Below are 17,652 nucleotides of genomic sequence, written 5' to 3' on the forward strand. Positions count from 1 at the left end.
ACCTGTAATATACCTGTTTTGATGGCCATATCTTCAATTTAAATGCACAGTCAAGTCATATTTAGAGTTATTAGGTCTACAAAGCATGGCTCTGTGAAAATTCTGGTGTCTTGGTATGAATTTTGGTGCAATGGTATGAATTGAGGAAATGGCTGTGTTAGTCTGGCCTTCAATGTGACACGAGACTAAGTGCTAAATAAAACCTGGACTGTCAGACCTCACAGGCTAGAGTAGAGCAGAGATGCCATAGGGTATGTGACTGTCTTGAAGAGACAGCAACGGCATACAGGTTTGGGTTTGGAAGACCAGAACACATTTGTGAACAGCAGATTAAGTTGTGTTTCCTCTTGTTACTTGCAGTGTAACAACAGCTTAGAAGTATGTTCAATGATGTTTATTTAGGAACTCTTACTTGAATATGATTTTGGCCTGTAATTCCTCCCCTTTCCCCCTCCCCATTGCTTCTGTAATTATCTTATCTGGAAGAATTGTCAATTGGCCTCTGTGCTGGTGGTGGCCCTTAGGATGGGAGCTTCTGCAGGGGGTAAAACATGATATGGTTCATCCTGGGGGAAGAACCTGAAGCAGAAAGTAGCAGTGAACAGTAATGCAGAAAAGCAGATGGGGTCTACTGTAGGAGAAGGTGGTACAGGCAAACTTGGGAGTAACTCAGGCACATTGCCAAAATAATTTGTCCTTGTTCCACAAATCTTGGAAATTGCTGACCTCATTATCTAGACACAAAATGTCTCTCGGTAGTGTGTAAGGGAGTTCTATCATAACTATAATTATCCTAATGGCACTGCTGCCATGATGGTATATAAACTATAAACAGGAAAGGCTGAAACCCACTGACACAGATGAAATGCAAATGAAGGGCTGGTGCCTTTACTATAGGAATATGAATAAGAAATGGAAACTGGCTGAGGAAATCCCTGAAGATTTGTCTCCAGGAACTGCCTTCAAAATGTTTTTTCAGGGAAGAAAGGTGTGAAGAGGGGAAGGATGTGTGTTTTCTCCGTTGGGGTTTTATGAACCCCAGGCCCTGGAACCAAGGCTCCTTCTGAGACAGCTTTTATATGTTGTCCTGTGCAATGTATTTTCTGGGAAGCTCTGTTACTCCATATTTGCTGGAAGAAGTACACTATATATCAGTGCCAAGGGCGTTGAGTTTCTAACACTATTAGACTACAGAGCGAGTCTCCTTGAAATAATGGGAACATCTTGTCTCTTCACGTGAACGTTTTTTATAAAGCACATAGACCATCACTGCCTGTGGATATTAGTCAACTACAGGCTCCTAATGTATGTTTGAGATGTAAAGAAAAGCTTGATGTATGGAAGAAAAAGATTTTTAAAGCTAAGGCCAGCTATGGTCATTTAGTCTGACCTACACAATGCATACATTTTTCTCAGTAATTCCTGAATCAAGTTCCTAATGTCTCATTGAGCTACACATAAAAGACAATCATCCAGTCTTGATTTAAATTTAGCTATCATGTGGGAGGGAAATGTGGTGTGGAGGCTGAGAAAAGTCAGGGGTCACAATGTGAAAGGAAGGTGTAGGAGGGAAAATACATAGTGTAGCTGTAACACAGGTTTCAAAGATCAGAAATAGAATTTATTGTCATTTATGGTACTGTGGCACTGCGAAAAGTCAAGGGAGAAGTGAGCCCCATTTTGCTAAAAGTGATAAAAGTTCCCAGATAAGCTGTAGACCTTGCTCAGAAAAAAACGTGCAATCTAAATAGATTACATGAACACCAATGTGAACACCAATGCAAACACCAACACAAATGAGAAAATAGAAGTAAAAGGACAGGAGTTAAACAATAACTAAGCCTGTGAATAAAATGTGGTATGTTTGGTTTTTGTGGGGAGCAGAGAGGGGAGCCTGGGCTAATGTTTTGTGCATATTCCTTTGTCTGTTGTTTGGTTGTACTCCAATTCATCAAACACTTGTGCACCTGAGGTCGCACTTTAACTGTGAATTATGCTATTAATATCAGTTAGACTGTTCCTGAGAGGAACATGTGCAAGTGTCTGAGAGGATCAAAGCTTTTGACTTTTTAAATGCATGAGACAACTAGTAATTGGATAGCAGAAAAGCTGGTATTGGCTAACCACAAAAACCTACTAATGAATTACCAGTAGCTGCAGATCAGGAAGGTGTCTCTGAATCTTTTCAGCACATCTTTTTCCAACAGCAAACAGACAACTTTGAATTTTCAGAATTTTACTGTAGGTTGGTTTTTGACTGGCTGAATTTTGACTAGCTCCCCTCAGTAATCTGGAGTGGTGAGGGACAGGAGGTGTAGTGTAAGAGATGATGATTTTACTTGTGCTCGGCACCGCACAGGTAGCCGTAAAAAACCCGAGATGCTCTGTCGTCAGTGTGTTTTGCATTAGACACTGTCCTGACACAGACAGACCACGTAATGGTGATGACTACATATGTCAGAAGGAAGGAAGTGAAGCTCGAATGATCACAATCAGAACTAGAATTAAGAAATCAAATAGGTGTTCCTGTCTCTAGAGGCTGCAATGGATTGGCGTGGGTTCATCTGTACAGTTCTTCTTTCAAAATGTTAGGTATAAAATAATAGACAGCTATTAAAATCTGTTCCCATTTAGGAAAGCATCGAATAGCTTTACAGTGTCTTTGTTTCTTGGTTTTGCAATGGATACCGTAATATATTCTGTTGAAGTTATTAATATAGATTTCCTAGTACATGAGTATATTGAAATAAAATTAAGCTGCCCTGCTCACTACTTCTTACAGACTGTCCCTGGTGCCGAGTGAAACCATTAATTAACTTTCTGACTCCCAGGTTATTCCCCACGGAGTTGAAGGATGTTTTGCTGGGGGCAAGTGAACAGCATTTAGCTGCCTCTGTAATAATGTAATATAACCATTCATTTAATTTGATTCAGAGCCACATAAGGCTAGACAATGTCCTATGTGGAACAAGAAGCGTCTTCAAGTATGAATTCAGAGGGTGGGACACATTTCTGACCCATGCTATGGCTGCTGGACATTTTAGTGCTCTCTGGACCATAGGTAAAATGATGTCTCCCATGATGCAGACACTTAATGGTAAATACACTAAATTTCTCTGAACATCAACAGTGTCTGTATGCAATGTTTGGGTTCATAAATGGAAGGTGTCTAAAGGGGATGTTTTAAAATGATAATTATTTGGAAGAAGGGCCAGTAATATTCTGTAACAATAGAATCATGATAATTTTTCTTTGCATTTCTAGTTTGTCTTTCCTCTGAGTTGCTCCAGTTTCCCAGATCTCAGGTGAACTGGCTGTTGCTACTCTCATTTCACACTACAAATTGTTCACTAACTTGCCTAAGATGTGTAGAGAATTTATGACGGAGCCAAGGAGTATTCAAATGGAGCAGGGGGTGCATTAACATTTTAATTCTCATTTCCTCTTTCCTCTTTTTCCTGTAAGCAAGAGCATGCAGTTGTTGCACAAGGCATTCCGTGCTCCACATATCTGTCCATGTTGTCAGCTGTTTGTGTATCAAGTCTGAAGGAGGAGGAAGAAGTATGAGGTGTGTTAACAGCAGTCAGGTTCTTCCCATTCACAGTTTTAGTATACATGAGGAAGTGCTGTCTGATGAAAAGAGCTGATCGTAAGTTTTCTGATGCAACACTTCCCCTTTTGAAAATGTCGATTGGATTCTGTATTGCTGGGTTGGCTGGTTCTCCAGCTTCATGGAAACCTGCTTGCAAAGTTGTCATGCTGTTGTAAACCTTGTGAACCCACCTGGCCTGTTCCACTGGCTACCCACCATTCTGTGATGCCATGACACTGCTGGCTTCTCCTAGTTACCAGGGGCTACCCCCTAGGCTGGTCAGCAGTTGAATGAGCTGCCCATTAGATGTCCTTCAGCTGTTGGCCAATTCCTTTGCTTTCAGCTTCCAAGATCTCTTAGCTTCGAAGCTCCTAGCCTGCCCAGGTGACTGCCTAGCCACCCATGTGGCAGCAAAACAGCTATGTAGGCAGGATCCTCGCATGTGAACTGAGGCATCAGCCCAGAAATATTTCAAAATCTTTCTTACATATGTGAGTGAAACCTTTTTGGGAAGGGTGAGAGGAGGTGTGCCAACATGATTTCCTCTGTGGGATGAACATTCCAGTTCCCAGCATTGGTGCAGGCAAGTCATGGGACATTTTACCTTTTTGCGGTTCACAGCTTGCTTGCTAGTACTTGGCTGACAAATGCATTCAGTATGTGTGTGAGTACACAGTAGGGAAGACCAACAATTAGTGGATTTGAATCATACAAAGCAAGGGTCTCTGCCACTTTGCAACGGATGGGGAGAGATTGCAGAGTACAAATTGCGTGTGTTGCAGAGAAGGCACGATTACTGGTTTGTGCTCTGCTGCATTGGCAGGCTGTGGGTGAGGCTTGATTCCTGGAGGTATTTACAGGAGAGGTCACCATCTGAAATCTAGTCTTCCATCAGACCTCTACCCCTGGAAGCTAGAGGCTCTCAGTGAGTGCATCTCCTCCAGCCCAGACTCTCCCTCGCTAGGACTAAGAGACCTAATTTTGAACCTTTGGCACATAGATCTGGATCCTCTGGCAAAGGAGGCAGTGTAGGTAGCTTATTTTAATATTCCGCTCTGAACAGACTCAATGCCTCTCAGAAACTACATGAAAATTTTCTGGCTTGTTTGCTGTATCATCTCACCTGCCACATAAACCATGAATGTTGGAGACCTAAGGTTAAAAACACCCTAGTTCATTGAGATGCTGAAGGCTATAAATTTCTATTGGCTTTGGTATGAGTTTCTATTCTGGGTTCTCAGGTTTCAAGAAGCATTGTACGAAAACCTTAGGAGCTTCAGAAGTCCAAAGGTAGTATACGAATTAAGAGGTTAAAAAAGATCTGTGCCTGTGAAAAATCAGTTTTCTACTAGAATGAAAGCATTTAAAATTGTAGTCAAGTGTTATGTTTTATGTGCTGCTGACGCAGAAGAATTAAAACAGACCTAATACGCATGCATAGAGACATTCAGAGATAGTATCAGGCTCCATGGATGACTCTGCCTTGGCACAGGTTAGAGTAGCTTTCCTGAGACCAACTGAGACGCTCAGTGTGTTTCAAGTGTCAGGCTCTCTGCTCACACTTGTCTGCCTTCTACTCTGGGTTAAGGGGATCAGGTGACAGAAAGCTGCTTTCATACTGCTGGAATAAAGCTGAGAGTGCTCTCAGCAAGGTGAATTCCCAGTTGCACTGTTAGGAAAACTTCCTGACTTCTTTTTCACAAGAAAGGTACAAATGGACTAGAAGAATAGACACATACCTAAACAAGAAATTTTTCTCATCAGAAATATTTTCTATAGGGATCAATGCAGCAGGAGCTTTTGTATTAAAATCCCCATGACTCTGTAGAGCCCATGAAGTCCTCATGAAGCAGTCTTCTGCTGTCAGAAGTTATAATCTGTCAGAAGTGAGTCACAGGGTTCTTAATTGCCTTAAATAAGCTTGCAAGGCTTGTAACTCATAATAGCTGTAATGGCTAAGTCCAACTCTGGTTATTCTGTTTTAAATTGTTCCTATAGGTTGGTTGATGTCTAGAGATTTTGTATTAAAAAAAAAAGATACAATGATGAATATAAGTGAAGGAAGGGAAAAATTCAGTTTTCAATTTTGACAACCTTGCAGTAACCTTAGAACCATACAAAGAGGTAGTGAAAAGCCCCGCGACTTTCTGGTACTGGGGTCAATGAATTGTAATGATCCACTCGCAGGGATGTGCACTGAATTGTCTAATGTCTTTTCCACCTCTGATACTCATTTCCCTATGAGTCTTGATGCTTTAGGCAGCTCTTATGGACAATGCTATTTGCCCATGGTCAGACTCCCACTACTGAACTCAAGGTGACTTTCTATGTTCTAGTAAGCTAAGGTAATGGCTACATGCCACTAAAGAAGGGCAGTCCTGGAAATTCCTCAGAAAAAGGAAGAGTCATTTTCTATTGCTTCAGCTCCTCAAATGAGCTCAGCATTTGGCCAGAAGAGTGCCAGAGCCAATACTGTGGGGTAGGGGCAGAACTCGCTAAGCTTGGGACTGGGATGGGAGCAAGACCTCCTCTTTTAGTGACAACTAGCTCTTTGATGAGTTTTGCTGCAACATGAAACTTCACCCTCAGATATTTTTAAGACTTGAGCATTTTCAGATATTTACCAAGGATTCTGTGCCAGTATTCACTTCTTTGTGATCAGAATGCCTGCTACAAAAGCATACTTTGCAGGTATTTCCAAAGCTACTGGTGTTATACTTGGATGTATTCAGTTCACCCTGAATTGGCTGTTTCTGTGTTTCTTTGCCCTGTCTCTATGCTCAGATGAGTGGTTTTATTACATTTACATTTCATTAAAGTCTTCCAGATTACTTAAGCTAGGACATAGGCTGGCTGATGCTAGCTTTATTTAAAAAGCCTACCCATTAATTATAGTAATCTACAGAATAACATAGTGAGGATACCTGCTACTGTCTTTAGTCTTGTTAATTTTGGAGGGCTACTTAGAGGGTAAGTTACTGCCAGGAATGAATGAATTGAACCCTTAATGACTTGCATATTATTTGAAATCAATCCTTGTGCATCTTTTATCCCTTTCTGAGCCAACATCTAAGGGCTGTGCTCAGGTAAAGATAGAACCTTGAATAAAACCACATACAGGGCTGAAAGAGGATTTGACATAGCAACAGGGTTAGAAAGGAAATACTGCTGTGTGTGTCATACGGTAACAGTAACCTTTGTTTTTTAATTACTCTCGCCCAGTACAATAACATACAGTAGCAAACATTTCCTTAGTAGGTCTTGCCCCAAAGAACGTAACAGTCATTGAGAGTGAAAAACAATAGGAGAAAACAAGAGTTACTCTCTTGATTCTAAAAAAGTGACTATTAAAAAAATAGAAGAGGTTGGTGGCAACTAAGAAAGAAACCCTCCTCTTGATAATTTGATGCTAAATACCATAACCATAAGTCAAGTCTTCCTGTCAGCCAAGTGGTAAAGTGTAATACTTACCTAATTCTTCTGAGGTCTTTACTCAAGCAATTTCATACTGACATCAGTGTCAGACTATTTGAATAAGATCTGAAGATAAAGGTCTCAGAAACTGGCTTGAGTGGAATGATATTGAAATACCTTACTCAATTATTTCAATTAGATGCTCTGCAATCACTTGGTTTAAAATAAAAGAACAATTTCTAAACATAAACACAGTGGGTTTCAATATGCGGCTTTACATTGACGTATCTTGGAAAGATAACACTCTAGTCCTCAGATACCCCAGGTAAGTAATAAGCAGCTTCCTCCATCTTGAAGCTGCAAAGATCACTATCTTACCATATTTACAACCATACCTGCAAAGTATCTGAGGAAATTAGTAGCTCTCTTACTCTGGCCAGGAAAAAGAGCCAGTGATACTGGCTCTGCTGTATGATATCTTTATGTAAGATTGCAGTGGTTCAGGAGATAGGTAAGAGGATATATCACCTTTTACTTTTCTGAAACAGGTTTAGATCTTGATAGCCAGAAGGATGGTTCATTTACAAATGCTGCTATCACCTGACTGCTACTCAGATAGACAACTTGGTATTTTGTTCTAATTAACGTCAGGTGTGCTGAAAATGGTTGTTTGGAAAGCATTCAAAGAGCTAAAATAATTTCAAATTAGCTGTGTTGTTTTGCTCAAAAAGAACGGGGCGGGGGAAAACAGTGAAAAATTAGAAAGCTTTTATTTCAAAATTAAATGTTTCAGTTTTGAAAGGTCCCCAAATCTGGTGTTTCTTTTCTATAAAGCTTTGCTTTATAGCTTCTGGTTTCACATGGCAATGTTGAATTGAAAAACTGAGATATATTTTAATAAAGTTTTTTTAATTTGGATTAATTTTTACAGTGGTTAAATAACCCAGGTATGAAAAAAAAAAGTTTGAGGATGAGCTAGGGAAAAATAGCCTTTTTTCCTCAATTTCTGAGAACATTTTGAATTTTTTTTGTTTGAATTTGACTATCGATGATTATTTTCTCTATACTATAATTTATATTATATTTATATTTATATATACTATATTACTATAATTTTTCTAACCCAGCCGCTGAGCTGAACAAGGTATGAACTGATTTATGAGGCAAGGAGAAAGCGACTGTCATCTCCCATTGTCACTGTCTGGCACAACAAGAAGTCTCCACAAAGCTACACAGTCTTCCACCTCCATCTCCTCAATGGTGTGGCTGCATCTAGCCCTAGGAAGATCCATCACTTATCTCTACTTAACAGCTTTCATGGCATGAATAAACAAATGTTCTCAAACAAAATCATAGGAGATTTATATTTACAGGAGGGTGTTTCAGGGTTTGTGAAGCTATTAGGATCAAGCATGGAAGGATGATGAAGACAGTGCTTCACTGAGGGCATTTTTTTGTACACCAAAGCTGAGACATATTTGTATGAAATTTTGCTGTGCTGTTGCCATTGCTGGAATAAATAATGAACTCCACTGAATGAGTCTTCAGTACCTTTTGTAAGCTCTGTCCCAGTTAGCTTTTAAGTTTATGCCAGCAGTAGGATGATCCAAATCACAGCCATTTAGAGTTGCTACCACTGTACTGCTTGGTTTCTGGCAGCTCAGCTGTGACTCTGAGTAGCTTCTTGCAAGGGGCTGTTAGTGAGCAGCCCACGGAGTAAGTTGCACGAAGCTGAACACTATTAATTAACTTTTATTTCTTGCTTACTGGGAACAGCATGGGCTTGCATTCCTTCCATTCTGATTCTGTTTCACATACTCTCTTGTGTGCATTATCCGAGTGCCAACAGGTAGGGTATGAAGCAATTTAACCTGACTGTAATTTGATGTGTCTTTTTATCTCTTCCCCCCCGCCCCTGCCCCAGCTTATTTCCAAGTACTTTCTTAATATTAATTCAGAAAAGAAATAAGATTCGGTCATAAAGGTGGAATGAGACCAGCTTAATTAACCTGTAAAATCTTTCTAGAATCCCTCTTCTCTTTGTCTCCTGAACAGCCTTTTACAAACTGAAACCACAGATACCGTGTTATCTTTTCTGAATCTAACAACTCCACTAGTATAAGCCTGGCATGACTATGTCCTCCCTATAACAAGGGGAGGGTGAGGACTTTCTGTACCCCCTTGAAGATATTGCCTACTATTTGGCTAGTTCACTAATGCATTGTGCTGTGCCCTCTTTGCTTTAGATTTAACCTTTTAGTTTTGTCCTTCCTTCTTTATGCAGTTGACTTTCTTTGTCTTACTTTCCCCATGCTGTACATTTTTTGTGTCTGTAATAGGGCCTGACATCACATCATCTCCCTCATGTTCAGGAGGAAATGGACGTGGTACTTGTCAGCGTGCTTGTTGACAAGCAACACAAAATGTTTTACGTATTTTGGCCATGCTGATTTACTGGAAACATTAACTTCTTGGAGGGGCTGTTGGAAAAATTAGTTCCATAGCTCTCCAAAATAATTTTTGCACCTTGATTTGAAGACGTTCTGGGAGCTTTTTTTCTTCTTTCCTGTTCCATTAAGACCTGGGTCTCCCTGCTACAGCTGTTCTGTTTTTAATGTGTTGCTCCGTTTCCAGGCAGACGTACCCCTCTGAGTGGAGTTCATTTTTCTCTGGCTGTTTTTCCATTTGCCTTCTCTTTAGGAGGTAAATTTTTCAGCCTACTATTTTGGTCTCTCGGTTCGCTACAGCAGCAGAACCTGTGATCAAAGCTGCAACAGTGATATAAAGGAGGAAAACCAGAATTCCACTCGGAATAAGAACTTTTTTCCCTTTTTCTCTGCTTTTTTTCTTATCTCTGGAAATGGGGTGCTACAGACTCCTGTGTCCAAGGAAGCATGGAGAAGAATGCTTGCACTGCAGTCTTGACTGCTGCTGTAAAAATGTCCAAGTGAGGCTGTCAAAACAATGTTATTGCAGGAGTGCAAGACTTGCATGGTTAATTGCTCTGAGCCCCAGATTGCTTTCTGATGAGTTTGGCTTATTTTTCTGCGAGTTTTGTAGCTGCTCTTTGATTTGCTGCACATACACAGCAGACCTTTACTTGAGATATCTTTCTTTTTGGTGTTTCGAAGATGGCAACCTAACTAAGTGCTGAAGTTCTCACCCTGCTGCTTGGGCAAGCCTGCATCCAGTCCTCACCGCTAGCATGGTGGCTGCATTGCCAGCCACAGCAGTCTTTGTGAAATGTCAATTTGAGCTGTTGGTTGTCACTTGCATAAGCCCAGGAGCATCTGACTAGAACTGATTTTGAATTGGTGACAATTTTTTTTTGTGGAAAATGCTTTAGAAAGTGGTTTAAAGGTGATTCACAGTGTGCATCTGAGTTTCAGGAAAAATCTAAAGCCAAAGGTTTCAGGTAAACCTTTTTTCCTAAACAATTATTGTGGTTACATTTCATTTTTTTTCTTCTCTTGCCAAAAGCCAAATTCATAACTACTATTTGATGAAAATTAACTCTTGACACTCTCCCTTTCCATCAGTGTAAGGTGTCCACTGGTTGGTTGGTGAGGCTTGGTCCTATCTGATATTACTGTCCCCCAGTGAGGACATACCTTACTGCAAACTTATGGTGGCCTCCAGCCCTTTTCCAAGTCTGGGTCTGCACGACATCCAACATGAAATTGCTAGTGTGGATTAAGGTACAGCCAGAACAGATTGCCTGAAGCAATGTCCTGACAGGCACCACATGGGTTGTCTGTCAGCAGTCCACAGTAGGCATGGGAGAGGTGGAGGAAGCCATGCTTGTGCCATCTCCAGAGGATGCCTTAGGACCCACCACTGTCACCAGCAAGCTGATGGGGGAATAGGATGGGAAGCTGGGAGATGTCAAGTTGTCATGTTCTTCTTATAAGAAGTGTGTAGAGGGTAAAAGCCCAGAAGGTATGCAGATTTCCCTTTCCCTACCAATATTTATCTCAATTTCACTAGCATCTCTGCATTGGCCAGGTTATCATCTAGTAGGTACTTCAAAGTAAGGAGACTTGATTGGCAGAAAGATTCCCAATAATATATTAAAACAAGTCCCTTTTGTAGGAAGAGTTGAAAACAGCATTCAGAAGTGGGTTGGTCTCCCACCAGAAATTTTCATAGATGAGATTGGGCTATCCCCTCCCTTTGATTTTTTTTCTGGAGTATTTTGAGGAAGAACTTAAAAGCTACTGAAAATTCAGCTACTGACTAGATAGATGGAAGAGATGGGGAGTGAGGGAAGATTTTCCGAACATGGTAGAATCCACACAAAAACCTGCCAGGACAATATTGGGGCAATAACAAATTGTGAGAGGCAATAAAGTGACAGGCAAAAATGTGGTAACTGCAGCTTTCCTCTCACCTCTGACATTGCAGATCTTTCTTCTCAGATGTAGGCTGACTCTTCACACAGAGGAGGCAGAGGGTGGAGCTCAGCACCTGTATAAATTATATGTGTCCTTCATGTTATTTCAGCAGCAACAACAAGCTGTGAGCGTGTTTGTCAGCTGGCAGATCTGTTACCCAAATTGGGTTTTCTGTTGCTGTCGTCATCTTGAGTGTCATGGGGAGCCCACCAGCCAAGGTAAGAGAATTGCAGCTCCGTGCTTTGCTGTGGCCCGGCACCTTGCTGTTGGGACCTCCCTGCTCCAGTTCTCGCGAGCAAACTCCCTCTTCTTTCCATCTGCTGAGATGCAGAGACAAACTGCCGCTGGTGCGATGTGGCAGGGTCATCTTGAACTTTGCAAATTTACCATTTTCCCCTTTTACCTCACAGTAACTAATATGTAAGCGAGCTTCAGCGAACACACGGTGAAAATGTGGCCCTTTTCTTTTATCGTGAGGTGTACATGCTGGAGTGAACACCGGGAAGGAAGAGAGGGCTGGCCTTGAGGAGTTTACCTCACTGTAAAATGAAAGTGCTTTAGTCCTACTGCATACTTTTCTCAGGATAGCACATGTTCGTTGCTTGCCCCAGCTGAAAAACAACAGCTTTTTCTAGCAACAGAGCATGATTTATATTACTTTAGCTGCAAGGGAGACTTCTAATGAGCTATTTGGCCGATTTAGCTATCTTTAATGTAATGTTTACAGCGTCTGCGATTCTACTGGAAGTATTTCATGTCTGGACTTGAGTTTTCTAATAGTAAGTTCCATTCAGACATTTTAACTGATAGGTTTTAGTATAAATCAACAGAATTATTAACTGAGAGTCACTTTCTCACGTATATCTTTAAAAAGTAATGGACGCAGTGTCTGAAATGCAAGATGTGAATTATTTACAAACTAACCATTCTTTATATATCAAACCCTCTGTCAAATTTTGCAGCAAATAAAAAAAATATGGGCATTCATGGGTTTTAAATATAGTGAGAAACAATGTTACATGCTATGGCTTATAGAGAATCATTAATTATTAAGAATAAAGAATACTTACTATACTTGTGCCATGGTAATATTTGCAAGTGAAGTTAAAGATTCAGGAAAATATCAGTAGGTTGAACAGATAGCTCAAATGATAGATTAAAAATATTCAAACATTGGATGCTCAGGACAAAGAATATAAATTGTAAATGTAATGTACTTTCTGGATAAAATTTGTATCTAATCTATCTACCTGTTAGATCCAGAGCTATCTTAGATATAAATATTATCTATCAATTTTAAATATCAATATTGTGTCTAATAAGATAATTCTGGATCTGATAGATGAGTAGATAGCTTAGGTATAATTTTATCTAAAAAGTCTCAATTACAGCAAAAGTTCTTGCATTTCATCCTAATGCGGCAACTGCTGTTCCACGAGTATAGACTTACTCCTGGTTAATAGACAACACAGCCAAAAGGTTAGAGTACAAGCATAGCTTCAGGTCAGAAAGCTTCTGTTCCTAAGGAAGGAGATTCATTCAATACTGCAGGTAGCTCTACCATTCTGTCAGACAAATGCATTTTTCAGTATGTGTAAATTGGTAAATAGATACAGAAATCGGAACGGTGGTTTTGTGGTTTTTTTTTTTTTCTTTTATATTAAAAAAACCAAGTTGTTTAGAAAAGTGTGGATACTTCGAACCACCTAGGAAGACCTACTAGAATTCTCCCTGTTAATTTTTTGCTGTTTAAAAAAGCTACCAAATTGGCATAGAAATGGGGGACAATATTAATTTACAACTTGCTGGGAATGCTTTTGATACTCGTAACAGGGTCTTTTCTTCTGCTCAGACAAGAATAATCACTCTTTAGCAGTTTTATTTTTTGAACTACGGGATAATTTTAATGTGGTAAAATACTCAGAAATTCTGTCAATACAAAGCCCCGAGGGACCCACTCATACATGTAAAGAGGTGATTGATAGAGTATGAACAGGGGATGCATCCCAAATCCCCAGTGACTTTTGAAACAGTCCATCAGTGATAACATGAAATTACAGTAAATGTTCGTAAGCCAAATTAGATTTACTCACTCACTGTTCAACTCCCAATGATAAGATTTTGGATAATTGTGATTCCCAAGGAAAATGAGACTTTCATGGTCATGCTCTCTCCTTCTATCCACTCTCCTGTTTTTGCATATTTCTTCAGTCAGTCGCTTTTCCCACCAGAACTTTGCATTCGTCTAATTTTAATGAAAATAGGCAGCTGGTTGGAAGGGCAAATTTCTAGCAGTATTCTCTACTGATGGAGGGGCTAATAAACTCAGCCCATATTAGATGTTAAAGAATCTATATGGAAGAGAGTGCTTTGGAACCAGGCTGGTCATGAAGCTTTTTTATAGTTTATAAGTTTATAGCTTTAACCTTAATTTGATAAATTGCCAAGTTGTAGTTGAACCAAATCCTCAGTATCTAAGATAAAATAAATGGTAAGAATATGCCAAATTACTACATTTGGTGTGAGATCTTGTACATAAAATATTGTACTGCTTCTAGTACACCACTGGAGAAAGAAAAAGTTATCCGTGAAAGGATGTAATTATTCATGTCTGAAAGATACTGATAAAGCTGAGTGATAAATCCTACAGCTATTTACAGAATGTCAAAAGACAGAGAGTGAACTCCTCATGTAAAAATTCATTTAACTTGGTGTTATTCCATGGTGATACCTCCACTCAGAGAACTGCTTAGCTTTGGTGTGGGGGGAGCGAAACGCTGAGATTCCTATCAGCCTTCCAACATATACAAAACAAGGACTTTTTAAAAAAAAAAAAAGAAAAGAAAAGAAAAAAGAGGTGGTGATGGGATGAGGTTCCCAGATTGCCAGGCTCTGCAGAAACTACCCCCTAGAAGAATAACTTTCTAGTGAAGGTAGCCATGAGATCTTGTTCTAGGAGCAGCATGGAGGGGCAATAAGGAGTGAAATCAAAGATATGAGCTGTTCGTAGGTTTTCCTTCTTTCACTGCCATCCAAAGACCGTCTCGGTAGGCTCCTCATTATTAATGAGCTTTGAGTAGATTTCATGCTCTCAGAGTTGTCTTTTTGGGATGAAACCTTGAAGTGACTAACCGCTTGTAAACAGGAGAATTATGTGTCGTCCTGAAGCTGACTGGCATATGACTCTTCTCTGGAAGCCAGACAGTAGGCCAGCAAATGTATGTTATTACAATCAATGAGATGTTGGCAACAGATGTGAATTTTCAGTTTGTTAAGGTTTGACACAGCTGTGGCAATTCTGCCGTGCTAGTTTCATCTCCTGTTTATTGACTTTTCTGTATTTTAGACCTGAAATGGCTCCCCCCAAACTTGCTTTGAGAGTACAGAAATGTAGTTTAGTGCTAAATGCTATCATGTGAAAAGAAGTTTGGTTTTGTTGGGTTTTTTTTTTTTTTTTCATTTTTTAGCCTACTCTTAGGGACTCTGGACATGCTACTATTTATTGGTCTGGAGTGTTATTGTCTAGGATGCAAACATACACAGGTAGCTGAATCCTGCACTCTGTCATTGGCTTCAATGTGGCACTGCTAATTTTCCAGCAAAAATAGAATAATGTGCTTCTGGGAAAGCTACCTTTGACTCTGGATATTTACAGGGGGGTTTTGTTACTCTCTGGGTGCCTATGCAGGAAACTATTGTTCTCCCAAGGAAGTGAACTAAAAAGAACAAGACCAATACAGTTGCAAGACTGTCAGGAGCTGTCTGGATATGGTGTTTGTGCTTATCAATTTGCATTAATAATGAAATTACACGTTGCTCTTCATGTTATGAAAATAGCAAATGGTATCTCTAACCACAATTATTTTTTCTAGAAGGGTGTTCTGGAGTGCCAGCACTTCTGGGCAAGGATGTTATTTTAGACCACCCAAATCAGACCCCAATAGGCTGAAAATTAGCTCCACTTTTTTCTGATGAAAAAAAGAATTAGCCCAACTCTGGAAGGTTATCACAGGCTGGAGTAACTGCGGTCTTGGGAGCAGGATGGCTTCTGGCTTCCTCTGGGGATTTGCACAGCCCATAGGGTTTATTATGGCCACATTTACCCATCTGAATCTGTTTATCTTTTACCCTGCAACAACACAAGGACTAAGCTGCACCAAATCAGAAGTAGTGAACAGTCATCTTTGATGATGTTTCCATTGGCGGGCAGATGTTGACATGTTTAAGGGAAGTGATTGATGTTGAAAGGGGAAGGGAGGAGGAGTGAGGCTCTCTGGCTCTAGTGGGAGAGGATGAAATCATGACACCTATCACAATTGAGAGTACCCTGATGATGAACTGGAGACGCACCATTTTTGTAAGCAATTACGAAATTTTCATCACAAAAGGTTCAAAGCAAGTTGTATACCAACATCTGTTTCTCCAGTGAAGGCAGACTCTGAGAATGGCTTGGGCTTCTGTTGAGCAAGGGGGAAGCTGATTACAAAATAACACAGAATTAACATATTAATTAAAAAGTCAGCCCTGTAATTGGCTACATAATCCAATATTTCATGTTAATGAAACCCACTAGGAATGCTGACTGAGTATTCCAGTTGGTACTTCTATGTTAAATAACCATTTGCACAGGAAAATTAAAGTCAAATTCTTGCAGTGGGCAACTGGAATAACATGGAAGTGTCCCAACTGGAACTTGTAATGTCCATAATGCGTTAAACTCTGAATGTTTTAAATATGTCAGTTTCAAATTGAAGGAAGACAAAATAGAAATGATTCTTGTCGCAGAAGAACAAATGTGTCTTGTATTTTTATACAAAAAGTGATTCAATCAACAATTAAGAGGCCAAGAGACAGAGTAATCTGTGATTTTGTAGGTTTAACAACAGGGTTTCTCTGCTCAGGGCGACTCTTGAATATTAATCTGAATTTAAAAAGGATGTAACTTTAAAAGTGACATCATAAAATTTAATATTAAGCCTTTATTTGAACGTGCTAATTCACAGTTCAAATGGTATCCATTTGATGTAACGTAATTTACCTCTAAACAAAACTGAATGAAACTGAATGAAGGCTATTCTCATCTCTAGTAAACATGGCCAGTAGTCCCCACCCCATTTTAAAAGAATTTCAGATTAACTGTAGTCAGTGACTCCTTCCCCAGCTCCTTGTGTCTCCAAAGTTAATCATTTCAGTGTCAGGAAAATTAATCATGGTGCTATCTTTCAAAATAAAATTGTCAAATTAGTTTGTTACAGTGTAATGGGATACTCTCATTTAGACAAATAGATATGATGTTTCAGTCAGCGTGTAGTTTAAGCTGCCATTCAAACTAATGGAACACTTCCAACGTGGTGTGGCCCTGTTTTAATTTATTAGTGGTAGCAGAACTGTATGTTATTATTGCTTATTATTGCTGACAAGCCATGCTAATATGCAAAAAAATAGATAAAACACTCAAAAGAAAATGAAAAAGAAATTTAAATGCTCCAATTTGAAAAAAGAAGGAAATATTTTCCTGCTTTCAGTATTAAAATTGTCACGTGTCTGTATATGTGCCTTTATTCAGGCTTATCGGAATGTCATTTAAAAATGACAAATACTTTCTGACCAGCTTAGGTTGGGAAGCTTAATTCTTTGTCAGAGTTAGGAACAAGTAAATTGAAATAGGCGTTATAATGATAGCTTGCCTATGATAGAAATAAATCTCATGTCTGGAAGGGAAGAGGTTCCATTCCCATTAGGTATTTTCAAGATACCTAATGATGTGGGATTCTGTGATATTATGCCTCCAAAGCAGGGCACTTTTTCCTTCATCTGAAGGGTCTCTGCTGAGTCTGTGGTCCATTCACTCAAAGTCAGTAGTGCATTCCTCTAGATGCCTCTTGGTGAGCTTGGCCTACTTACGAGCACCATGAAAATTTAGTCCTAGTTGGGATACAAAGTCAGAACCTTTTAAAGCACTGTGGTAACCGCCATGTCCTGGCCCAGTGTCAGTGCTGTGCCAGGACCCAGGCAAGCAGCTGCAAGTTCCTAGTATTGCCTTCCAAAGGCCCGGTATTAACCCACCTGTGGCACAGGACCCTCGGCAGATTGGCAGTACAGCCGTCATCATGGCCATGCATACATCAGGTTGTATGAAAACAGGCACCTCTAGGGTGACTACAGAAGCTTTCCATACCATTGTCTGAGTCCGTGTTTTCTTTCTCTGTCTTCACTTACTCAAGCTACTTAGCAAATAGCCCAGCATGCAAT

General features: G+C 39.9%; 1 protein-coding gene across 2 annotated transcripts in view; it reads left to right on the forward strand.

Moving 5' to 3' along the window:
* The window catches only part of LOC143163383 (cytosolic phospholipase A2 beta-like), a 57,538-nt gene that overhangs the window by 11,846 nt on the left and 28,040 nt on the right, over positions 1-17,652 (forward strand). The window contains exon 1 of one of the 2 annotated variants that reach the window (XM_076344648.1): positions 11,523-11,618. The exons of the other annotated variant lie outside the window; for it this stretch is intronic. Coding sequence (XP_076200763.1) covers positions 11,598-11,618 — 21 coding nt within the window. The 5' untranslated portion in view covers positions 11,523-11,597. Of the gene's footprint in view, positions 1-11,522; positions 11,619-17,652 lie in introns of those variants that run through there. 2 annotated transcript variants of the gene reach the window in all.

This window comes from Aptenodytes patagonicus, chromosome 7 (assembly GCF_965638725.1).
Source record: "Aptenodytes patagonicus chromosome 7, bAptPat1.pri.cur, whole genome shotgun sequence".
NCBI classification, from domain to species: Eukaryota; Metazoa; Chordata; class Aves; order Sphenisciformes; family Spheniscidae; genus Aptenodytes; species Aptenodytes patagonicus.